This window comes from Myotis brandtii, unplaced genomic scaffold (genome assembly GCF_000412655.1).
Source record: "Myotis brandtii unplaced genomic scaffold, ASM41265v1 scaffold517, whole genome shotgun sequence".
Lineage (NCBI taxonomy): Eukaryota > Metazoa > Chordata > Mammalia > Chiroptera > Vespertilionidae > Myotis > Myotis brandtii.
In genome coordinates, this window is record NW_005369706.1 from 735,018 (window position 1) to 759,009 (window position 23,992).

Consider the following 23,992-nt stretch of genomic DNA (forward strand, 5'->3'; position numbering starts at 1 on the left):
CATCCTGTATCACATTCTGTGTGGGAGGCATGGAGCATGCATCTATTCTGGGAGCAGACAGCCTGTTCCCAGCATTGCTGGGTGTAAAAATAATCCCCAGGTGGCATTGCTCTGGCCCCAGACACTGTACCAGTAAGAGTGTTTTCCTGGTATCCTCTCTACCCACCCTCCACTCTGGGGTTGGGGGTGCCACCAGCAAAGAAAAGACCCCATATGGTCAAGGACTATGTAGAAGTGCTCTGGTGGAAACGGGTATTAGAAAACTAGCTCCCTGCCTATGCTGCTTATTGTTGAGTGGGGCTGGGGCTGTCACTTGAAGACCAGCTGCCCTGATGCTGGCTTTGAGCTCACTGTGTTCTTGTCCTCTGCCCAGGTGTCCAAGGCCCCCAGCACTCCTGTGCCGCCCAGCCCAGCCCCCACTCCTGGAATCACCAAGCGAGTAAAAAAGAGCAAACAGCCACTTCAGGTGACCAAGGATCTGGGCCGCTGGAAGCCTGCTGATGACCTCCTGCTCATCAACGCTGTGTTGCAGGTAGTGGTTCCCACCAGTTTTCCTGGCACTCTTTCTCCCCCAGCCTCCAGTTGTCCCCCAACTAGCCCAGTAGTGCCCTGCGGGTGGCAAGGGAAGGGTTTCTTTCCAGCGGTAAGGCTGAAGCAAACCCCTCTGGGGCCTTGCAGACCAATGACCTGACATCAGTCCACCTGGGTGTGAAGTTCAGCTGCCGCTTCACCCTTCGGGAAGTCCAGGAGCGCTGGTACGCCCTGCTCTACGATCCTGTCATCTCCAAGTGAGTGGGGCTGGCTCCAGCAGTGGAGAAGTACTGGGGATACCAGAATTTGGCCCCTGGAACAAGAGAATTGTATAAGGGCCCAAAGAGGGGGTCCGGGAGGCAGGGCTCCTGGGCCCTTGCATCCTCAGGCTTTAGAGGGAAGCTTCTTCCTGCTGCCAACCCTGCTAGTTCTGGCTTGATATCAGGGGCAAGGGGATCTAGAAGTCAAGGAAATAGACTAGGAGAAAACACCCACATGAGTGAGGGGAGCCCTGGTTCCACCACTGTGTGCATTGTGGTTTGAGGCAAGTCACCTCCCAACCTTTTCACACCGATCACCCACAATTCCTTCTAATTTTAGCACCCTGAGTTCCAAATAAACTTGTGCACACATGCACCACACACTCTTCCTCCTCAGTTACTTCATTTAATGTCATCCAAATTTGTTTGGATGCTTAACACCTGTCTTCTACTCCATAGCTGCTGGCACTGCTTAAGCTTTAGCCATGGCCCTGATATACCAGGAAACAGGCAGGGCTCAGTGTGAGAAAGAGGAAGTGCTGGGCAGTGGCTAATGGGTGGCAGCTTTGGCCAAGGACAAAGGTCTTGGTGAGAGAGCCTCAGCTGGATTTAGGATCTTCCTCAGGACTGGCCCCAAGCGGCTGTGTCTTTGAATCTCTTCACTGGGTTGAACACAGGGACTTGGTTTCTTGAGTTGCCTGTTCGTACTTTGGACAAACCCATGAGACCATGCTAAGCCTTGGGCTCTTCCTACTGAGGGTCTAGCCTCTCGTCCTGCATCTCAAAGACCTGCAGGCTTTGGGGGAAATAGGAACTTTAGATTGCTTAACAGCCTCCCTTCAACACTGTCCTGACCTGTCTCCTCCCTGCCTAGGCTGGCCTGCCAGGCCATGAGGCAGCTGCACCCAGAGGCCATTGCCGCCATCCAGAGCAAGGCTCTGTTCAGCAAGGCTGAGGAACAGCTGCTCAGCAAAGTGGGATCGGTAAGGATGAGGGCTAGTAAGGTTGATGAAGGGGCTGGGCAGGGTGGGAACTGGACTAACTAGAACAGCGGTCATCAACCTTTCGGACCTCATGGACCACCAGTGGTCCACAGACCACCAGTTGGTGACCGCTGAACTAGAAAACCGATGTGGGGAGACCCCACTGCTGGAGACATGCTTGTGCAGATCCACACACCCTTGTACTCAGGAAGAGGCGAGCCCGGCTCCCTGGACAGCCATAGCTTCTTCCGGCTCCTGGTGGGAATGGCTTGGGGGTGGGCAAGGGTGTGGTGGAAAGGCAGGAGTGAGAAAACCTAGGTGCCTAGAGAGAGCATGCTTCTTGCCCTTCAGACCAGCCAGCCCACCTTGGAGACCTTCCAGGACCTGCTGCACAGACACCCTGATGCCTTCTACCTGGCCCGTACCGCCAAGGCTCTGCAGGCCCACTGGCAGCTCATGAAGCAGTATTACTTGCTGGAGGACCAGACAGGTAACTGGCCCCATGAACTGGCAGAGTGGGTTTGCGTGTGTGAGTATTCTGAGCACAGTTGCCTTCACGTGCCCTGTAGTTCCTCAGTGGCTCCCAGTGTCTGGTTCACCTCTCTTTGCAGCAAAAGCCACTTCCTTCTAGAGGGAGGGACAGTAGCTGGAACGGTCTTCAGCTTCATGGCAAGGGTAATTTCAGCCAAAATTGCTTGGAATCCTGGGCAAAATGTCTAGATGGCTATTTGTCTATCATTTCTGGTTTTGTTTGTTTGGATTTTGGCATTTTATAATTACACTAGAGGCCCGGTGCATGAAATTCATGCACTTGGGGGGTCCCTCAGCCTTGCCTGTGCCCTCTTGCAGTCCAGGAGCCCTCAAGGGATGTCCGACTAACGGAGCTTAAGCCCACTCCATGGGGAGCGGGCCTAAGCTGGCAGTCAGACATCCTTAGCGCTGCCACGGAGGTGGGAGAGGCTCCCACCACCGCCACTGCACTCGCCAGCCATGAGCCCAGCTTCTGGCTGAGCAGTGCTCCCCCTGTAGGAGGCAAACTGACCACCGGGGGCAGCTCCTGCATTGAGTGTCTGCCCCCTGGTGGTCAGTGCGCGTCATAGTGACCGGTCATTCTGCCGTTGGGCCGAAACTGGCTCGACTGGTCGACTGCCCCTTGGTGGTCAGTGCTCATCATAGCGAGCGGTTGAGCAGCCTTAGCATATCATTAGTGTATTACGCTTTGATTGGTTGCCCAGCCAACCAGATGACAGGACACTTAGCATATTAGGCTTTTATTATATAGGATAAATAATACGTTAATATAATCTTCATGAATAACATTCAGGTATGAGCAAAATGTGAACATCCCCCTCACTGCTCACCCTTCCCCATTTCCCATCCAAGAGATGATGCCCTTCCCTCTCTTCACCTTTCACTCACTGCCTCTCCTCCCACCAACAGTCAGTGCTGCCAGGCTGCCTTCGGGCCATTCAGAACCCCCACTGGGACTTCACATCCGGTCCTTTTGTCCTTCTTCCCCAAGGGCCAGAATGCTCCCTGCTCCATCTCTTCCCTCAGCAGTAAAACTCTCACTCCTAGTGACAGATCAGGAAAGCAGTCTGATTAAACTGCAGGAAACGCTTCGGTTGGATTTGAGATTCAGCGTCAGACTTGCATAATGCAGCACACGCAGCTCTTCCTAACGTTACTGCCCGTTGCCTTCTACATTGTTGTTCACATTGTCGTGAAAAGGAAACTTTGGTCATGCCCTTCGCTTTACCGCTTTACCATCTGGGCCTGCAGCTCTGGCTACTTAAAGACATTCCTACAAGAGGATTTTAGGAAATCTTGTCAGGGGGAGGCCCATCATTCTTTCCTAAGGATCTCTGAATTTAGTGCCCAGCAGGCAGCCCACTTTATTCCTGCAGCATCCAAATCTGCTTCCTCCCGCCCAAATATCACTGAATTCCCAGAGAGAATGGATACTGGATAAAGTTATTTTTGCTATTATAGCTAGCTCCTTTGTCACTGTTTTGAAAGTTATTTTGTGTAAACTTATTTGCTAACTTAAAGATTTAATTTTTCTCTCCAAGAGTTCTTATGTGGGTATTTGATTTCTCTTTGCTATTTAGAGCTAGGAGTCCTTAGGAACAGGGAATGTACACTGCTTAGTTGTTAAGTCAATTGAATATTAGGTTGGTGGGACTTCAGGCAGCTGTGGTGGGGGAGGGACTTGGTGGCAGTGACCACCCCAACCCATCTCCCCACAGTCTGACCCTAGGAGGCCGGTGTGGTGGTAGAGGGAACATTTGGCAGAGAGTGAGGACACCCAGTGTTGTCAAACTCCTCAACCGACAGTTTCACAGCCACTAGCTAGTGGGAGCTGCTACTGAACACACACTTGCAATTGTGGGAAGAGCCAGTCTTAAGGCAGCAGTTCTCAGATTTTGGAGGCCCAGGTCCCTTTCACATTTTGACTAGAAAAAAAACTGAGAAACTTTCATGAAACAATATTTATCCTGAACATATCTAATGGGCTCTGATATTATCCTATTTCCATCTCATTTTTGGAAAAAATGAAACTAATTTCACGACTCATTAACACGGTATGACTCACAGTTTGAAAAACACTGGTTAGGGTCGGGTAACTCCTTCTAGCACATCCTTTCTAAATGGGCTAGTGCCTCAGCCCCTCGCTGAGGGCGGCAGAAAATGTTCAGGAGCATGTGATGCTTTGGTTTTTGGGTTTGGAATCAGGAAAGCAGAGCTTGAATCTTAGTTCTGTCCTAAACTAGAGTCTCATAGATGAACCTTCCCTCCTGTGTCCATTTCCTCATCTGTAAAATGGAACTAAGAGCAGTGCCTTCTCTACTTAGTTCAAGGCTGTGTGAGAGCCCTTCACACACCAAAAAGCCCACACGAAAGGTCAGACTTAATTCCCTTCCCTTTGCAGAAGCGCCTCTGCCCTCCATTAACCCCAGGCCTGCTTTGTGCCAGATTAGCAAGCAGCCTAATCTGACATGCACTCCTTACCGGTGTTGGATTAACTTTGTTCATTTCAGCAGGAAGTTGACCCCACAGGCTCAGTCTTTACAGTGTGTCCCCTCAGTTCAGTGGTCTGCTCAGCAGCTGGAGGCTGAGTAGTAGCATCGGTGCTGACCCTCCCTCCGTCCTTTGTTCAGTGCAGCCGCTGCCCAAGGGGGACCAGGTGCTGAACTTCTCCGATGCAGAGGACCTGATTGATGACAGTAAGCTCAAGTGAGTGGCTGGGCCCACAGGCAGGGTGGTCCTCCTGGGGCAGAGTGCTCAGGTACCTGGCCCTACCGCTCCTGCTGCAGAGAACAGCCCAGCCCAGGTGCAGCCTCAAGCTCCAGTTGTAGCGATTGGCACCTGGTCTCTCTGCTCAACCCTCACACTCCCACAGCACCTTACACCTCCAGGCTCCCCAGGAAGAAGGCTAGGCCGAGACCAGAGAAGCAGCCTCCTGGGCCGCTGGGCTAACTGGCTGAGGGAGGTCCCAATGGGCCGAGGAGTACCTGATGGTGATGGCAGGTGAGCTGGAAGTGGAACCTCATTCATTCTTCTCTTCTCACCTCCCAGGGACATGCGAGATGAGGTCCTGGAACATGGTGAGTGTGCTCTGGTGGGAACAGTAAGGGGATGGAAGCTCCTGCCTGAACACAGTGGACCAGTACCAGGTGCTAGTGACTTTGGTGTGTCCCTCCTTACCACCCCAACTCACCCCAGAGCTGACAGTGGCTGACCGGCGCCAGAAGCGAGAGATTCGTCAGCTGGAACAGGAATTGCATAAGTGGCAGGTGCTCGTAGATAGCATCACAGGTGAGGAGGCCAGGGGACCAGGATTGCCTGGCTAGGTGCATCTTCCTTTCCCTCAGTGCCCTGGCTCCCTGCCTTCTGCCCTGTAGCCCTAAAGGGTGGGCTCTCCCCCACACGAGCTGCTCCTCCCCCAGGCATGAGCTCTCCGGACTTCGACAACCAGACGCTGGCAGTGCTACGGGGCCGCATGGTGCGGTACCTGATGCGCTCGAGAGAGGTAAGGCAGGCCCAGCTCCATCCCATTCCCGTTCCCCACTCCTGTTTCCCTTCTCCATCAGTCTTCCCCTCATGTCCTTTCTGTGTCTGGTCCCTCATTTCTCATCTTTCCCTGGCCTGTGTGGACCCATCCCCCAATCCTCAGCTGCTAGCCCTCACCTGCTCCATTTCCCCAGATCACCCTGGGGAGGGCAACCAAGGATAACCAGATTGACGTGGACCTGTCTCTGGAGGGTCCAGCTTGGAAGATCTCCCGGAAGCAAGGTACCAACAGGAAGCAGTGAGGATGTCTCTCCTGGTTTCTCACTGCCCTCTGCAGCCTTGGGGCTTGGTCTCTGTGGAAACTCTCATGGATGAGCTGGCCTTTCAAGATCTCTAATTTGGGAATCCTGGGTGCCTTCTAGCCCACCCCCAAGAATCAGAGAGGGTACATGGGGGCTTTGGGCTCTTTTCTGGTCTTCCCCCACCACACCATCCTCTTTTTCTTCTCTGTTCCATAGGTGTCATCAAACTGAAAAACAACGGTGATTTCTTCATTGCCAATGAAGGTCGGCGGCCCATCTATATCGATGGACGGCCAGTGCTGTGTGGCTCCAAATGGCGCCTCAGCAATAACTCCGTGGTGGAGGTGAGTTGGGAAGGAGGTGGAGAGGCCACATTGAGACCTGTCTGGGGTGTGGTGAGCCAGTATGTGGGCCTGGCTTCCAGTCCCACCTCTGTCCTCAGCCCCCCTTCTCTCCTGCCTATAGATTGCCAGCCTGCGATTCGTCTTCCTCATCAACCAGGACCTCATTGCCCTTATCCGGGCTGAGGCTGCCAAGATCACCCCACAGTGAGGCATGGTGGCAGGACCCATGGGCTTTCTGGCCTCAGTTTCGCCTGCCATTCCAGCTCCCTACCTAGAGCTGGGAACCCGGGCTCCTGGAAAAACCAGTGGGTAGCAAGAGACCCAACTGACAGCCCACTGATCTGAGCCTTTGCCGGGGTGGGGCAGGGGAGAGAGGGTACGGGGCTGGCCCTCAGGAACCCCTAGGGGCTGGGACTCTGCAGCTCCCTTAGAGCCAGAGCCCCTCCCCTTCTCTCAGCAGACCACCTTCCCCTCTCCCCAGACTCCTAATCCCTGTGTCTCCAGCTGATTAGCTTCAGACTTTTACTGTATTACTTTTCTTTTGTAAGTAAAAAGCACTGAGTTCCAAAGTAGTTTCTTTATTACCTTTTAATATAAAAAATATGGGACAGGTGAGTCAGGGGCACATGCAGGGGATGGCAGAACCCCTCCTTGGCCTCAGCCTCTGTCTCCCAGAAGGAGACAAGGAGGTCAGAGGAGCAGGCTGAGGGGGGACCCACAAGAAGGGGCCAGAGGACGACTAGCCTGGGGCCTGTCCCTGAGGCTCCAGCCCACCCTCCATGAGAACCCAGGGCCAGGCCTTCCTTGGCTCTCAGGCTCCTGCCCTGAGCCAGCAGGCAGCCCGGAGTCCCTGGGGGTGGCTGCCGCCCTTCCTCTATCCCGAGGTTGGGCAAAGCAGCAAATGGCAGCATGTCTGGCAACAATGAGTTCTGGTGCTGGCAGTCAGACCCCTGTGCCTTCTTCCTGGGTCCACTGGACCGTGCCAGGGCCATGGCAGCCAATAAGCACCATCTCCAGGCTGTGGGGTTCCCAGGACAAGGCCAGGCCCCCTGACCCTGGCGGGGGCTCTCCAGTGCTGGCAGCCTCGGCCTGGCTCACAGGATCCAGGGGCTCAGTCCTAGCCTCTTCCTCAGGAGGCGGCGAGCCGGGGGTGCTAGGCTCTGGGCAGAGTTCTCCTGAGCCCAGTGGCTCTGAGTCAGAGGTGGAGGTCCAAAAAGCTGTTGTTTGAGGCCAGGGGGAGCTCTGAGATGCTGGGGGACCCCAGGGCCAGGGTGCCATGAGGGGAGGGGCCCCCGGACGAGGGTGGGGCCAGGTCCCACTCAAGACAGAACCAGCTGGTGGCTGCAGACAGTAGGAAGATACCCCGGTGTCCACACACAGAGGCTGCAAGAGTCCAGAGGTACTGGCTGGGCCTGGCCCCTCTCCTGACGCCTGAGGGCATGGGCCCTCCCTGTGGGGTGCCAGGAGGAGCTGCACGGCCTGGCGTAGGGACTGCAGTCCCTCCCGCATCTGCAGCACCTGCTCAGACAGCTCCATCACCTTCACGGAGGGAAGAGGGAAGGTCAGTGGAGTCAGGACCTACACAACAGCAGTCTCCCTGCCCCCCTCCCCTTTCCCCTCACTCACAGCCTGCCGAAGCTTGTCCAGCGTGTCTGTGTTACTCGCCTCACTGGGTCCGAGGGGGAGGGTAAGCAGGCTGTTCTCTGTGGACCGTAGGAGGAGGTTACTAGCCAGGGTCCAGGCCTCTGCCCCAGTTAGTACAGAAAGGGCCCAAGTTAATGAATTCTGCCCAAACTGCCAGGGGACCTCGGACACCCTGCCCCCTGCCTTCTCCCCGGGAAGCTGCTTTCTGTGCCTGTCTCTTGTTCTGTCCTCCAGGGACATGGACGCTCCTGGGAGCTCATTACCTGGTCCACACCCAGGGCTGCATGGCTTGGCTGGGGGCCATTTTTAACTCTGCCTCAGCCCTCTACCCTGCCAGTGAGCCAAAAGATGTGCTAGGGATCTTAGCAACATTATCTTATTTAGTGTGCACACAACCATTTTACAGACCGGAAGCTGAGGCGAGAACCAAGGTCACACTGCTAGAGAGCTGACAGCAGAGCTCCAAACCCCGTTCCCAGCCACCCTCCAACACCAAGGTGCTGGTCTTAACCACCAAACTCCCTGCCCATACCATGCAGTGGGTGAGGGGAGGAGGGCTTCTAGGCAACCTCTGTATCCTGTTGGTTTCTCAGAGGGTCACAGGGCAAAGGGAGTGCCCTGCCAACCTTCCCCCAAGCACCGGGTCCCAGTACCTGGTCCAGGGGAGGAGCTACTGCTACATTCTGGGACAGACTGCCCCATGCGGAAGGAGAATTTGGGTTGGTCGGAGCCACAGCCATCCTCAATGCCATCTACTACCCTGTGGACACAGGCACCAGGACAGTAAATCGACAGGTAGCCACTGCGGTGTTTCTTGGGACAAGATACCCCAGTGTCCTCATATAGAAGTTACAGGACCCTGGAGCCGGGACAGGGGGCTTGGGACCCCAAGAGAAAGGTAATATGAGATGTCCCTTCTAGGAGATTGCAGTTTCACTGGGGATCCAAGATTGACACATGAAACAGCAGGAGAGTTCTGAGCTGAGTTCTGAATGGGAGGTATGGGAACTCCAGAGGCGGAGTCGGTTAGAGTGTGTACTTATATGAATGGGGGGGTGGGGGGCAGCTGGGAAACGAAGGAGTCAAGGAAAGTTACACAAGTCAATGGAGGAGGCTGGGAGGGTTAGGATGGAGGGAGGGGCACCCAGGGCAGGGGTGTGAGTGGCCGGGGCCCTGGTCCTATCAGCACTATCTCTGCCGAAGGGCAGTGGCCCAGCGCCTGCTCACCTGGGGCTCAGATCCGGGGGCACATTCCATGGCACAGGGGGCAGCTGCAGCCCCTCTAAGCTCCGAGGGTGTGCAGAGGGGCCAGCTTCAGTCCCTGCCCTACCTGGCCGCCCTCTGCCACCTAGACGGGACCGGGGTGCGGTTCGGCGCGGGGACAGCAGCTTGGCGGCGGAGGATGAGGAGGTGCAGCCTGGGGACAGCAGGGGGCTGGAGGGTTCATCAGCTGGGGCTGGTGAGGCCGCAGGGCCCTGCTCCCCATCTGTTTCCTTCTCCTCCAGTGTGGACATGAGGGTGTCGCCGCCACTCAGGGAGCTGGTGTCCGCCTGGGAACAGTGGGGGCCAGGGAACTGGGCTTACCTTACGCTCCATTCACCTCCCCCACCCTGACCTCACCCTTCTGAGGAGGAAGCTCACTTGGGGGAGGGAAGGGCTGCTTTCCTGCTGTCACCATAAGCCACTAAGCCCCTCAAAATTCTAGCCAAGTGTGGCTTGGTCCCTTAGGCTAACTGAACTATCTAAGAGAACATAGTACTAAAAACTGGTTTGGAATTTGTGACATAAGTCAGGAAAATTCAAATGCCCCTCTGAGCAGTTTTATTTCATGGTGAAGAAGTAGGACAGATGCAGGGCTTTCTTCAGAGGTGGCCTGGTGGCTGTGTGTAGCCGCTGCCCTGCCCTGTGACACCATCCTTCCTCTTTGGCCAACAGGCTCCTTTTCTGGTACCAGTGGGCTCGGCGGCCCTCCCCTAAGACCTCACTCTGGAGGCCAGGCTGTCTCAGATGGGCCAGGAAAACTGGGCGCAGTGGCTGAGCATGGCTGGGCTCTAAAGGACAGAGTGTGGGTGTGAAGGGGCAGGGAGAGTGTAGACCCCTACCATGTGCGGGGAGTGTTCGTCCAGGCCATGTACTAACACAGCACCTCCAAAAACCCCAGCCTCTGCTCACCTCACCAGGCTCCCTGGCACCCCAGCCTCTTCCATGCACATACCCAGCATCCTCACCTCCGTGGGGCCTCCGCCAGCACCCAGGTTGTAGCTGAGCTCCCCTCGGAGGCCCTGGCTGAAGCGTGGGGCAAACTCGGGGTACAGTGCCAGGCTTTCGTGCAGCCCAGCCAGCTGCAGACACTGCAGGACGCAGTACGTCAGCCCTTTCACGTCGGCATTGGCCTTGACCACCTGCTCACGCCGGGGCAGCTCACAGCCGATCAGATCTCCCTTCCCTGGGGAGAGGAAGCAGAGGTCAGTGAGCCCGCCCCTCGGCCTCTATGGAGGGAAGTCAAATGGAGGCTGCTGAGCTTTCATCATGGGCTGAGGGCTTTCCAGCTGGCCCCCCTCTGTGGGGCCAGGACAGCACTGTGACCCAGGTGCTGCACACACGGGATCAAAGCCACTTTGCTGACACACATCCAAATTTTACCTGAGACCAGAGAGCAGTCACCAATTCTAGTGGCTCCCAGCCTTCCCGGGAGTCAGCATGCTCTGGGACAGTTAAAAGTCAGACTCCCAGGCCCCGTTCCTATCTACAGAATCAGAGTATCTACGGGAGACCCTACGATCCGACAGTTTTCCGGCCTCACAGGTGATTCGGGGGTAGCTTATCCGGGAACAGTGTGGAGCCGGCAGGTCAGTGCCCATGTGGCACAGTGGAAATGCCAGGCTCATGTCCTTCCAGCCCTGACGCCTGGTCTCTGCAATAGATCCGCATGGAGCTGAGGCTGCGGTGCTTTCCTGATCTGACCAGCAGGTGTCAACGAAGGGTTTCCCACCACCTGCTGACTCTGCCACCTGGCTGACAGATTGTAAATCTGTATCCCAATCTCAGAAATGTTAAACGGAGGGGAAAAATGTATGTCTTAGAATCAATGAAATGCGGTGTCTCCGAACAGAAAAGTGGTGAAGATTAAGTAAGTTAGTGGAGATAAAGTGCCTGAATAGGCCATCAATCAAAATTCCTTTCCCTTCCTCCCCTGCCCACAAGCGTCCCCTGTAGATCCTTCCAACAGGGATGGCGTGCCACCGGGATTGGACAGAGCACCCACTGTCCTCACAAGCCAGCTCAACCCACAGCCAGTCAGTTCACAGATTAGAAAGTGTTTCCTTATCCTTCAGGAAGGTGGATCACTGCCACCCGCGCCGTGGGCTGCCTCATGCTGCCAGCACAACGCTAAATGTTCATGGACTTTTGCTCAAACTTAAACTAGAATGCATCACTGTTAAATCTTATTTTCTTGGTATCAGGCCATCCTTCTGGTTCCTTCTGAGAGCTGTTTGGATCTCAATGTGATCATCTGATGAATGAGCTCTCTCTCCTCATGTATGTCATCTGGAAATAGAATATGTGTATATTTCTTGTCTTCATCCAGGAGGTGAGATAAAAATGAGAAACAGGACAGGAGCAAGGACAGAGTTTTGTGCCACTGGTCTCAGGGACCAGCGACCACCCTCCAGGCTGGCAGCTCAGCAGAGCCTCCCGCTCAAGCTCATCAAGATCCTCCTGACACCATAGTCCAACCCACCTCTTTGGCTTGCCTTCTTCCTCCCCCGCAATGGAGTTTGCACATGCTTAGCTGTTAGTTCATACACAGAGGAAGGGGCTGAAGTTGACATTGCTAGATGCACGGTGAGCCTTAGCTGCCAGGAGCAGGCAGGAGGCACTGGATGTTCAACTAAGGAAGCAGGTGGGAGGTGGGATGAAGGCAAAGCAGCGAACCAGGTTACAGGGAATCGCATTCTCTGGGCACCCACAGCGGCCAAGTCAACAGAAGAAACGGTTCATTTGGAACATATGGGCAGGGACAGGATGGGTCAAAGGTGAAGTAAGTCCTGGTGCTGGGGACATTCTGGAGGCAACGGCTCGGGGGAAGGCGGTGGTCATTCTTGAGGCTCCGTCTCAATTCTGAACGTGGCTATTCTGAGATCTGGTGCCTGGCATCAGTGAAGAGATGTTCTTGCAGGACTCATGCCAGCTCCCAGCCACACTGCTTCCTTGATGCAGGCTGAAGCCATCTGTTTAATAATCCACTTGACAATCTTGCTTTGGGGTGACCAGTCTGCAATGATCAAAATCTGTCTTTTCACCCTTGTGAATCTCTCCAGTTCCCCACAAGTTCTCAAGGACGGACAGACACATGTGAGCAGCCATTAACTCCGTCTGCTCAGAGTCCTGGCACAAACGGCATCTGGCCCAGAAGCCAAACTCATGAATGACACAAGGTGAAGGGTGAAGCAGCCTCTCGCCTCTCTCAGTTCCAAGACCTGTTTCCTGTCGGAACATCTTCCTCCTCGAGGGAGAGAGGATGGACACATAGTAGCTGCGGGCATCTGGTCATCCTGATTCTCCAGATTAGTACACACCTCAGCTGCTCCGGGCATCCCCTGTCCACACAGTGAGTCTACAAGTGCTTGGCTGCTTGAGGATTCAGCCGTGGTTAGGGTGCCACCTCCTTTCCATCCAGGCCTTTCCCGTGTGCAAGGCCCTCTGAGGTCACTGCTGGCAGCCTCTCACAGCCCAGGTGCCGTGCAGCCCGTGTTTCCCGGATGCCCAGATGTGCTGCACGTCAGGGCATCCTGAAACAAAGCCCTTTCTTCGGTGCCGTCTCCACAGAGCAGAGCGCCTGGTAGCACAGCGTACTAAGTCTGAGGTCTCAAGTTGGGTAGACAAGTTCTAAGCCAGCCTGTCAGTTCATCAACATCTGGGAACCTTTGTCTCCTTCTATGTAAAATAGGAATAACACCACTTCCTCCCCCAGGGTTTTGAGGTTTGCTTGAGAGGAAGGTGCAAGCTGGCCCCGCTGTGAGACCCTGGTGTCAGCACTATTATGATGCTGATTCCATAACTGCAACTTCTTCTTCCTTGTCTAGGTGTGGATCCTTTCCTTTTCCCCTTTTCACCTCTCCTTTTCCAAGAAAGGAGTATACATGCTGCTTCTGAGCTCTGCTGTCATCCCTCAAGGCCCTGGGCTGGCTGTCATCTGCCCTGGGAGAGTAGCATCTCCTCTCTCCCCAGCCTAATGGTGGTGGGAGGCCCACAAAGATAATGTCCATTCCTCGCTTCCCCAGCCCTTCCTGAACACTCTCCAGCACTTAAATCCTCAGCGTTTGAATTTCTTCCTTGTCAGAAAGTGCTGCTCACCCATGTCCCATCATATACGACAGACTGACTGGTCCTCCACTCATTCTGGCCTCTGACACCCTCTAAATCGGTTCCCCCTCCTTGTGTTGCCACCTTATGGTCACCAGGCCCACGCTGAGCTTTTCCCAGGGCTCCATGGCTGCTCCTGGCTCCATCCTGGCTGTCTCTCCAGGTGGTCTTGCCTGGGTCCCCTCTCTGGATTTTCTGCACACGGGGCCATCTGCCTCCCACAAGCCCTCTCCCCCACCCTCACAAACCTAGGATGGCAAGCACGGTGCCACCCTTGAGCACCTCCATGGAGCCGGAGCAGACGAAGTAGAGGGCCTGGAGAGCGTCGCCTTGGTGGATGAGGTACTCGCCCGGCGTGCAGAAGGCGGGCCGCAGGGCCAGGGACAGTGCCCGCAGGCAGCCGCGGCTTGCCGCTTCAAACAGGGGCAGCTGCAGGACCTCCTTGTGCAGGTGCATGGCAATGTCTGCTCGAAGCTCATCAGGAAGGCTCTGCAACAGCTGCAGGTGGGGAGCAGAGGGGAGGGATGGGGTGGCAAAAAGGGAGGCAGCCTCCAACCTGCCCCACAGGGACTGGTCATTGAGGGGCGCTCTGCCTCCCTCTCAGCCACTTTGTTCCCACCATGAGCAGCCCAGCTCTCCTCCTCCAGACCTAACAAGAGTGGAGAGGGGCCTCCAAACCTTCCTGGCTGCCCTCTGCCCCATGCTGCAGTCCCCCAGGAGAGAGCGGAGGCGGGGAGACCAGAATTCTGCATTCCTGGCCTCCCAGCCCACTCCTGAGAATTTTAGACCAAGTGCACACCCCTTGAAGGAGCAAAGGCTAGAAGGGCCAGCCTGGAGGCCTGCGCACCTCTGTGGTGTCGATACCGTTGTTCACGGCCCAGGTCGCCTGGAAGTACTCGAGCATGCGCTGCTTGAGGGGCTTGGGGATGCGGTGGATGCGGATGTAGTCGCGCAGGTCGCGGGTGCGGCTGTGGTACAGAAAGCGGCGGGCGTACATGCGCTGGATGATGGCCGTCACGTTCCCAAACACCACCGCGTGCATCAGGGCTGGGGAGGGTGGTGAGAGGGGGTCACCTCCAGGACTGGCCTGGCCCAGCCTGACCGACACCAGGCTGCGCACGTCTGTCCCGCCCCGCCCCCCCTCGTCCTCCACAGGCTCCTGGGAAAGGCACGGGCTGTGCTGGGTGGATGGAGGCCTGCAGCCAAGTGGGCTCTCCCGGCCTTGGCCTCAAGGTCCTTGGGCCCCTAAAACAGAAGAACTTCTGGGAAGACCCGTGGGAACCTGGGAGAGGTGGAGAGGGAGGGGCCACCTGGGGCCAGAAGTCTGGGCGCGTCCCAGAGCGTGGCAGGCCTCACCCCCGATGAGCATGGTGCAGATGGAGAAGATCTTCTCCGTGTCCGTGTTGGCAGACACGTTGCCGAAGCCCACACTGGTGAGGCTGCTGAGTGCGAAGTAGAGGGAGGTGATGTAGGCACTGCGCAGGGACGGGCCGCCCAGGAGCTCCAGCCCCGTCCTGTTGGCCTCGCTGCTGCAGTTGTCACTCTGGTCAGAACTGTTCGCTGCAGCTGGGCTCCGGCCCACCAGGTAGTAGGGGGTCTCCAGTCGGCGGGCCAGCTCCTGCAGCCAGCCTGGGAAGGGGGCAGGGGGCCCAAGTCAGCAGGACAGCAAGCCAGGCTGTGGGTGCAGGTATGCCTGCTGGTAGCCCCGGGGTGGGGGACATGTGGATACAGATCTATGCCATGGTTTCCCTCCACCTTCCTCCTCTGCCAGCCCAGTGCTCTCCTCTCCATCCCCTCAGCCCTCAGCAAGACGAGCACACGAGGCTGAGGCTGAGGCTGCCATCTCCCCAGCTGGAGTCTGTTGGTGCCGAGGATGGAGTCAGGAGCACTGTACCCTCTCCCCACACCTGGCACTAACCCCAGACCACTGTTCCCAGGGCTGGATGGGTGAGGCCACCTCCTCTGCCCTGTCCACTCATCTTTGAACTTGCCTCATCTCTCCACACAACCACACACACCACTCAACTTCACACACATGTTCTCAAGCACAGCGACATGGATATGCACATGAACACCACCAAGGCTATACACGTGCTCCCCACAGGCAGGAGGACAAGGGCACACACATGTGAGCACGTTCGCAGAGGCACAGCCACGCCACTCACACAGAGAAGGCCAGTGAGCACTTGGGAGATAGACAAGGCTACACAGGTGCTTGCACACTGGTGCCCAGGTTGAGGAGGGGACACACTCGCATGGATACAAGCACATGGGTGAGGACACTCAAAGGCCACAGGCAGGCAGGCACCTGTGCACATGCAGAGGCCCTCAGCACACATGCAGACACAGACCAGCCTGGCAGGCTGGGTGGAGGCTAAAGATCATCCCAGTTTCCCCATCAACCCCATTCTCTGGGCTTCCCTTGGCAGGAGGTGGGAGCAGTGGGACCTACCTCTTCACATGCACCTGCCCCCTCCCACCTCAACACACCCTAGACCCCCTGCTCCACACTCTCCCCAACACCTTATACATCTTGCCCCCGCCCCCATGATCCCAGCTCTCCCCCTCTCACCTACCCACCCATTCATTCATTTGGCAACCCTTTGCAGAGGCCAGGAGCTGCGGGGACCCATGGGAGCTTCCTGCAGGGTAGGAGCTACATCTCAGAGTTACACAAGGCCCGAGTGCCACACGACGGGGCTCAAACCAACATGCTATGGGCTACGGCTAGAAGGCTTCCTGGAAGAGGAGACATTTGTCCTTGGTCTCAGAGGATGGATAGAGTTTTGATACAAAGAAACTGAGGTGGGGGAGGTCATTCCTGGTCTAGGGAAAGGCATAAGCAAAATCTCAAGATGGAAACAAGTACAGGCAAGCCACTCGGCTTAGCTAGATGGGGGTTCACACTGGGGCATCAAATTCCGGGCCAAGAAATTTGGGGGGTTGTGAGAAGGCCTGAGCCAAGGTGAGATTCCCCCTCCTGTTAATTGAGGTGTTCTGTGAGAACGCAGGGGAGCATGCAAAACTTTTCAGTCATTAGTTGGGCCCTGAGGGTGAAGCCAGTGGCCAGGTGAGGGGGGGGGCAAGGGGAAAGAAGCAGGAGCACAGGGGAGGGTGGAGAGGTGCCCCTCTTCACCTTGGCCTGGGCCTCCATATGGGAGTCAGGCCAGCAGAGTCTGTTCCTGAGGCTGGTGACTTTTATACTGTGAATTGCCCTGAGAGAGTCCCTCAGTACTTAGCACAGTCTTTTGAAAATCCAGCCCATCTCCACTGGGCTCATGGGAATCTGGGGCAGGAATCCTGTGTCCACACCACGGGCCATGGACCAGGGGAACCATGGCCAGGAAGCCACAGGAAGGTGCCTCCTGCAGACAGAGCGGGGCCAGCAGGGCTGGACTTTGGGAGGTCTGGTGTGACTCCAGCCCAGGTTGGGGTAGTTTCCCTGGAGAAAGAAGGTGGAGGTGATGACCCGAAGAACTTGGAAACAACCCAGATGTGAACTAGTACCAGCCCCAAATAGGACAAAAGTACTCTGCAACTTAAGGTTCAAGGGTACAAGAATGGCCATGTCTATCTACAAAACAATCCGCCAGCCCCCCACATCACCAGGCTCTCCCTGGTGGACTCAGAGCCCTCTGGGAGCCAACAGTGTTACCAATGTCGGCTCCTTAGCCCCTGTGAAGTCGCCAGGACAAAAGAGCTACATGGACTAAAGCCCAGGGTGCCTGGGTCCCCTTTGGGGATGGAGGGGCGGACCCAGGAATTTGGTGTCTCAGCCCACTTTGGGGTCAGCGCTTTGTGTCCCCGTTATCCATCTCTTGGCCCTCTGACTACATGTTCACTGAATGGCCGTCTGAACCCTGAGCAGCCTCCACACAGCCCCACTCTGGGAAGGGCAGGCGCCAAGGAGCTGACACTGCCTGGAGCACCTGTGTGCTCAGTGACTCCAGGGCTTGGGAAATGTCCAGGTGGGCCTTCTGGACCTCACGTGGGTCTCTCCGGGCTGGAGAAGGAGAGAGCATTCACAGGAGCCTCCTCATCCCTGGGAACTGATCCGAGTAGGTTTCTAAGGCCAACCTGGCTCCCACCGAGGAGTGGACAGTCATGACAGGCTGTCTGAGCAGCTGATCTCTTACCACTGACTGGGAACTGGTGCGAAAGGCCAGCACTGGAGGTCACTGGAGGGCTGGAGGGCGGGGAGGAAGACTGGGGTGTTACATTTTGGAGCTGCAAGCATGGCGAGTTAGAAAAGGTTGGGACAGAATGGTTTGGCGTCAGAGAGAAAAAATGGAAGTTGAGATGTCCACGTAGTGACGCCAGGGGAACTGCAAGGGAGAACAAGTGAGAGGGGAGCGATCTGAGGAAAGCTCGGAGCTGAGGGGCTGGAGTAGGAGGAGGCCAGCCCAGGGCAGAGGGGCAGAACATTTCGCAGGAGTGTGTTTGGCAGGGTCAGGTGCTACAGGGACTTCAAGAGGATGAGGGTTTGGACCCAGAAGATCGCTGTGACCCGCTGGATGACATTTCGGGTGACGTTTTGGGATGAGAAGTAGAGCTGGAAGCTCTCCTAGCAGGAGTTAAGATGTGAGTGGGAGGCAAGCTGAGGGAGGAGTTGTGAAAGTGGAGGTGAAATGAAGGAGAGTGAAGACACTGGTGGGATGTGGAAAAAGACCGAGTTTTAGGCTGGAGGAGGGCTGAGAAGCAGCCGAGAGAGATGCAGCCTGGAGGTGACAAGAATGGGGAATAAGGCTTAGGAGCCGAGATGTTGGGGGATGAGCTTCAGAGGAGGTGGCAGGAAAGTGCCAGGCATCAGAGGAACCCTGGAGGACACTGGCTCCCTGCACAGCCTTCTCCAACTAGGCAGGGGCTTGAAGAATGTGATAAAAGTTTGGCCACAAGAAGGTCATTATGGGTGAATAAGACTCCTCCAGGCAGCCCACCAGGCTTTCTCCACAATGCCCAGCTGCCGGAGAACAGGCCTACTGTGAGGTGATAGCTCTGTCACACTCACACACATACCACCCCCACATTTTTCTCAAACACACGTCTACTTGCACACATGTTGCTGTGACGCACACATACAAGCACACACACACACTTCTACACATCTCTGACCGGCTCGAAAACATGCCCTGACAGAGATACATGCATTCATACTTCCCTGACACACATACACTCGAGTAGACACACTCCTGGACACATATGTATGCACACTCGAATGCCCCCCTCCCATCCCAGCCTCTTGTACCTATCTCAGGCAGCTCAGACGCGCTGCTCTCAATCTCCTGCTGGCCAATATAGAACCAGACGCAGGCCACCCAGTGGGCGAGCAGGGCAAACACAGCCATGAGCAGGGTCAGCACCACAGCACTGTATTGCGAGTAGCGGTCCAGCCGCGGGAGCAGGCGCAGCAGGCGCAGCAGCCTCACAGTCTTCAGCAAGTGGGCCCCGAAGTACTGAGGTGGGGGGGGGGAAGGTCCCTCCTGGGCCAGCCCCCACTGTCCCACCCCAAAACCCCCCCTGCCCAGCCGGTCCAGCCGCGGGAGCAGGCGCAGCAGGCGCAGCAGCCTCACAGTCTTCAGCAAGTGGGCCCCGAAGTACTGAGGTGGGGGGGGGAAGGTCACTCCTGGGCCAGCCCCCACTGTCCCACCCCAAAACCCACCCTGCCCAGCCACACTGACCACGTTGACCTTGAAGGCATGTAGCAGGTCAAAGGGCAGGGCTGCAATGACGTCCAGCAGGAACCAGGTGGTAACGTAGTGGAGGCAGATGGACTTGGGGGCAAACACCACCTGGCCCGACTTGGACACGAACGTGGTTCGGAAATTCAGCACGATGTCTGTGGAATGTCGGGTGGGACTTGTTTCAGGGTGGGGAGGAGCCACGCTTTACTGGGCACCAGCTCAGTATCTGACACTATCCTGGGTCCTTGACCTGTAGTAACTCTAAAAGGTGAACATTGCTAGGCCTATTTGATGGAGAAAGAAACTGAGGCTTGGCGAGGCTCTGGCTGGCTCAGGGTCACATAACCCGTTAGTGGCAGAGACACATGTGGAACCTCGGTCTGATTTCAAAGCCCACAGGAGGAGGGCCCGGGGCACTGGAGCCATGCAGACTATCCCCATGAAAGCCCAAGGGGCACCTGGCACGGGGTTGGGTGGGAGGCACAGAGGGCACCTACCAAGAATGAAGAGGACCTCCACTGCCAGGTCACAGACGCTGGGGGGGCCGCGGGCGGCGCTGGGCTCCCGGGCTGTGCTCACACACACGCTGTAGGGCACAGTGACAGCCACATAGAGGGTGGCGAGCAGGATGAAGCCGTCCCAAGTGGCCCTCAGTGCCCCACAGTGCAGCAGGATGAACGGTGACTTCCGAATGGCGGCTACCTTGTACTCAGGCAAGTTTGGCTTCTCCCCAAACACCTTCTGAGTGAGACAGGGCGGGTCCAGGCAGGATGACAGGAAATTGGTACAGGCTGAGTTTGGATAGGGTCCAGGACAGGCATCCATCTTCTTTCCCTCTCTGCATTCTCAAAGTAACCTCTGACATAGGCATTCGAGTCCCCACATTATAGAGCAGAAGACTGAGGATTAGGGAGGTCAAGTGACTTAGCTAAGGTCACACAGCTGTTTAGGGGAGGAGCCATGATTGAGCCAAAAAGCCCATCTGACCCCAGGGCCAAGACTCTCCTCTATATTTTCGATGGATCATGCATATGACAGTCCCTCCCTCAGTCACAATCCCAAAGTACTGGTGGGGCCTATGTGGTCCCCTGGACATTCTCAGTTGCCCCCTCCATTTCCTCAGCCTGTCCCTACCCTGGCCCAACCCCCAGACACACACCCTAGTGCTCAATCCACCTTATTGAGCTTGTGCTTGCCCTTGGGTTGCTTCTGCAGGTGCCCAGACAGGTGGTAGAGCACAGCCCGGCTCCGCCGCCGGTTGGCATTGAAGCCTTTGGCTCTTGCCCGGCCATATCGGCGCCGGCCACGACCTGCAAAAGAAGAGGGGCCCATGAGGACGATGGTGGAATGGTCTTGGGTGTAAGACACTAGGTGCTGGCCCATGGACAGGTCTGGCTCATTGACTAGTCTGTTCAGAGTTGGAGGCTCTGGCATGCCTCACTTCCTAGAATCACTTGCACCCCCGGCAAAGGGCAATCCTACAGGTGCTGAGACACCCAGTGCCGGCTTGAAGGAGAAGGAGGTGTGGACCAAGGCAAGGCAGGAGAGGCTCTCCACAGGGAAAGGCCAGGGAACAGAGGGGAGAGGTGGTTCCTGGGGTGGGGGGCGTGCAGAGCAAGCAGAGGCCATGAGGCAGAGCTGCAGAAGCTCAGAGAAGGGCTCCAGGGTCCAGGCGCAGGGACCACCGAGGACTTACCTTGTGGAGAGGCTGAGTCAGGGGTGGGGGTGGGGGATGAGGAATGGAGACTACCCAACACCCCCAAGTGGCAGAGAGGCCTTGGAGCAGGTTCGGGTGACAGCTCGGTGAGCTGTCTAAGGGCCTTCCCAGCCCTGGGAGGACTTACAGGAGGGCTTTGGCCAGGGCTCTCCAGTCAGACATGTGAGGAAAAGGCCCGGGGGCTGGGGGTTGTGCTCAGCCTCACTAATTGGTCAGAAAATGGAACTTCACAGGCACTAGTGGAGTTTGCTTTCAGTTTTTTACTAAGTTTGACTTCAAAACTCCAACCATACACCCTGGCTGGTGTTGCTAAGTTGGTAGAGCATTGCCCCATGCACCTAAAGGTCTTGGATTCAATTCCTGGTCAAGGGCACATACCTGGGTTACAGGGTCGATGCCTGGCCCTGGTTGGGGCACATGTGGGAGGCAACCAATCAATGTGTGTCTCTCACATCAATGTTTCTCTCTCTCCGTCTCTCTGCCTCTCTGTCTCCCCTCTCCCTCCTTACCTCCCTTCCACTCTCTCTCTAAAAAAAGAAAAAAATCAATGGAAAAAATATCCTCAGGTGAGGATTAATAATAACAAAACTTCAAAATACTCCAACTGTATACCCACCAGTCTACTTGGAAACAGGCTTTCCATTCCGGGCCATGTGGAGCGGAGAACAGCACAGGCCTCTCAGCCAGCAGAGTGGGAGCCAACAAGTGTAAATGGGTGGGGCATCCACAAGCTCAGGCCTGAGGTGACCAACACCCCAGCCACAGACATTAAATCAATGGCCCCACAGGCACCTACCTGTCTCCTTCCATTTGTCAGGGCCCCCTCGGCTCTTGGTGTCACTGATGTCCTTGTGAGAGACCAGGAAGAGGGCCACCTCCCCTTTCTCATTCTTGATGGGTATCACATCCAGCAGACACCAGAATGGGAGCCCTGGGCACAAAGACAGACTCAGCCCCGCTCCCATTCTCCACCTGCCCAAGGTGACAGAGGCTCCGCTGACACCCACGGCGAGACACAGCAGGACCCTGGGAGGGCAGCAGCCGCCTGCTCCATCTAGGACAGGTTTTGATGGAACAGGGTGGTAGAAAGCAAGGGAGAGCAGGGATGACTGTCAGACATGTGTGTTCACAGATCTGTCCTACTGACCCTGGGACACTTTCCTGCTGGGGTGGGGAACCCAAGATGGGAAACTGAATGGAGGCTAAGGACGGGGTGAGGATGGAAGAGAGGACGGCCAGGGATGGGGTGGGTGGAGGAAGAGGAGGTGGGTATGTGGGAAGTTAGGATGAGATGGGGAGATGGAGAAGATGAGAATGGAAAGGAGGCACAAAGGATGGGGTGGGTGCCAGTCTGGGGGAAACGGAAGAGGTGCCAGGTGGCCCCTCACCACTCTTCCGGTAAAGGATCAGCTCTGCCTTGAACTCCTTGTGCTCGTCCAGGGCCTTGCGGATCTGCTGGCGGACGAGCTCACTGGTGTCTGGCCCATAGAGGAAGGAGCAGGCACAGCCCCGCTGCATGACTTCAGCTCGGGAGAAGCCCGTGAGGTCACAGAAGCCATCAGAGCAGTAGACCACAGGGAAGAGCCCCGCCACCTGGGCATTGCCCAGCACGAAGTTACTGTCTGCAAGAGAGCATCTCTCAGAGGAAGCATGGGACAAAGAGGTTCAGGGTCCACCACACCCCTTCTTTCCATTAAAGGTGGGCGTCATAAAACCCAGGAATCGTGTGTGTGTGTGTGTGTGTGTGTGTGTGTGTGTGTGTTGGGGGTGTGGACAGGGTCAGGCAGGAACTGTTTATGAACAGGAATGAGTGTGTCACCTGTATCAGTGCCCCACTCTTTGCAGTGTGTGTATGGGTGCATTTGAGAATCAGCACATATGAACACTGAGGTTGGTGAATGCAGCCCTGTGTGGGCACTGTGCCCTCTGGAGTGTGCCCTGAGCAGCTTGGGGCAAGAGGTGGGTTTGGGGAGGCTGAAAGGAGGACCACAGCACCAGCTGCAGGCCAGCCTCAGCCCCACCCTACCTCTGCTAGGCTCACTCACCAGCTAGGCACCAATTTGGCTCTGTGGCTCCTCCCACTGGACTGAGAGGCTGTCCAGGCCACCATCCATTCTGCCCTGTTTGAGCCCCAGCTGGGTGCCCTGGCTCAGGAATGAATGAATGTGACCGAGAATGAGTGTGTAAGAATGGTAGCTGAATATGGAGTCTGGAGCCAGAAATGTACTGGGAAGTGGGGGGTGCTGAATCAGCAGGAGCCAAGCACACAGCAACGCAGATGGAGAAGCCTGGGGTGGGGGGGACGCTCACAGAAGGGCTCCCACCGGCTTTCTATCAGGAACAGGAGACCATGGAGGGCGCCAGGCAGGGAGATGGGAAGCCCCGCTGGGGGCGAGCATGAGGAAGGAGGAGAGGGGAGGGGCTGCCATGATCTTCCCTGTGCTCAGACCTCAGGAACCCACAATCTTCTAGACGCTCTGGTCGCCTTCTCCAAACTTCCCCAGGCTTGTTGGTAGCCTCCAAATCTACCTTTGGGGGCTAGTGGACTCCGTGGGTTTGGAGGTCAGGTGAGCTTGGCCAAGCGGTGCACTCCTGAGTCCCACCGACTCTATCTCCGTTTGCGAACCTCTTGTCTAAACCTTGTTTTTGAGCCCTCGCCTCACCGGCTATCCCGCCAGTGCGAAGGCAGAAGGTAGTGGGTGGGAACGCGCCAGATCCAGCGACGGGATGGGCAAGACTGACTGGGTTGGGGTCGCGCCTCGGCAAACAGACGGCACCCCACGCCCCAAACCCGGAGGCTTCTAGCCGTTTTCCTGGCCTGGGTCAGAGTTGATTCTAAACCTTGGGGGCGGGAGGGGGTGAGGGGAATCGGTGTCTGGAAGGAGACGGAGGTCTCAGCTACCAGCTGGGGCAGGTGGGGGGCGGAGCGGGAAGGAGGGAGGGTGCGAGCAGGAGGGCGGCCAACCGAGATGCTGGGTGCGGGACTCGCGGAACCCCGGGCAGGGGACCGCTCGTTCAGGGGCCATCGGGCCGAGGGTAGGACTCACGCGTGCCGTCGAAGCGCGTGGCGATGGTGTCCAGAAAGGTGTTCTGCGGCGCCAGGAGTCCCCGCATGGCCGGCATCTTAGGCAGCCGTGGCCGCCCGCCCC

The 23,992-nt window shown here is 56.5% G+C and overlaps 2 protein-coding genes across 4 annotated transcripts in view; one reads left to right on the plus strand and one right to left on the minus strand.

Annotated features, from left to right (window-relative positions):
* The window catches only part of MCRS1 (microspherule protein 1), a 9,976-nt gene extending 2,973 nt beyond the window's left edge, over nt 1-7,003 (plus strand). For all 3 annotated transcript variants that reach the window (XM_005877318.2, XM_014548613.1, XM_005877319.2), the window contains 11 exons: nt 374-532; nt 679-788; nt 1,666-1,774; nt 2,126-2,264; nt 4,936-5,011; nt 5,354-5,382; nt 5,501-5,593; nt 5,725-5,807; nt 5,983-6,070; nt 6,307-6,434; nt 6,556-7,003. In XM_005877318.2, coding sequence (XP_005877380.1) covers nt 374-532; nt 679-788; nt 1,666-1,774; nt 2,126-2,264; nt 4,936-5,011; nt 5,354-5,382; nt 5,501-5,593; nt 5,725-5,807; nt 5,983-6,070; nt 6,307-6,434; nt 6,556-6,642 — 1,101 coding nt within the window. In that variant the 3' untranslated portion in view covers nt 6,643-7,003. The remainder of the gene's footprint in view (nt 1-373; nt 533-678; nt 789-1,665; nt 1,775-2,125; nt 2,265-4,935; nt 5,012-5,353; nt 5,383-5,500; nt 5,594-5,724; nt 5,808-5,982; nt 6,071-6,306; nt 6,435-6,555) is intronic.
* A 1-nt stretch (nt 7,004) lies between these two features.
* On the minus strand, nt 7,005-23,986 carry KCNH3 (potassium channel, voltage gated eag related subfamily H, member 3). Its single transcript, XM_005877331.2, has 15 exons — nt 23,891-23,986; nt 22,232-22,465; nt 21,640-21,774; nt 20,303-20,436; nt 19,624-19,867; nt 19,124-19,281; nt 18,691-18,898; nt 14,802-15,074; nt 14,293-14,492; nt 13,694-13,943; nt 10,307-10,524; nt 9,306-9,628; nt 8,732-8,838; nt 8,061-8,137; nt 7,005-7,973 (listed from the first exon to the last, which is right to left on the minus strand). Exons 1-15 carry the CDS (start codon nt 23,964-23,966, stop codon nt 7,377-7,379), a joined length of 3,234 nt encoding a protein of 1,077 aa, XP_005877393.1. The 5' UTR covers nt 23,967-23,986; the 3' UTR covers nt 7,005-7,376.
* Between the last annotated feature and the right edge of the window lie 6 nt (nt 23,987-23,992).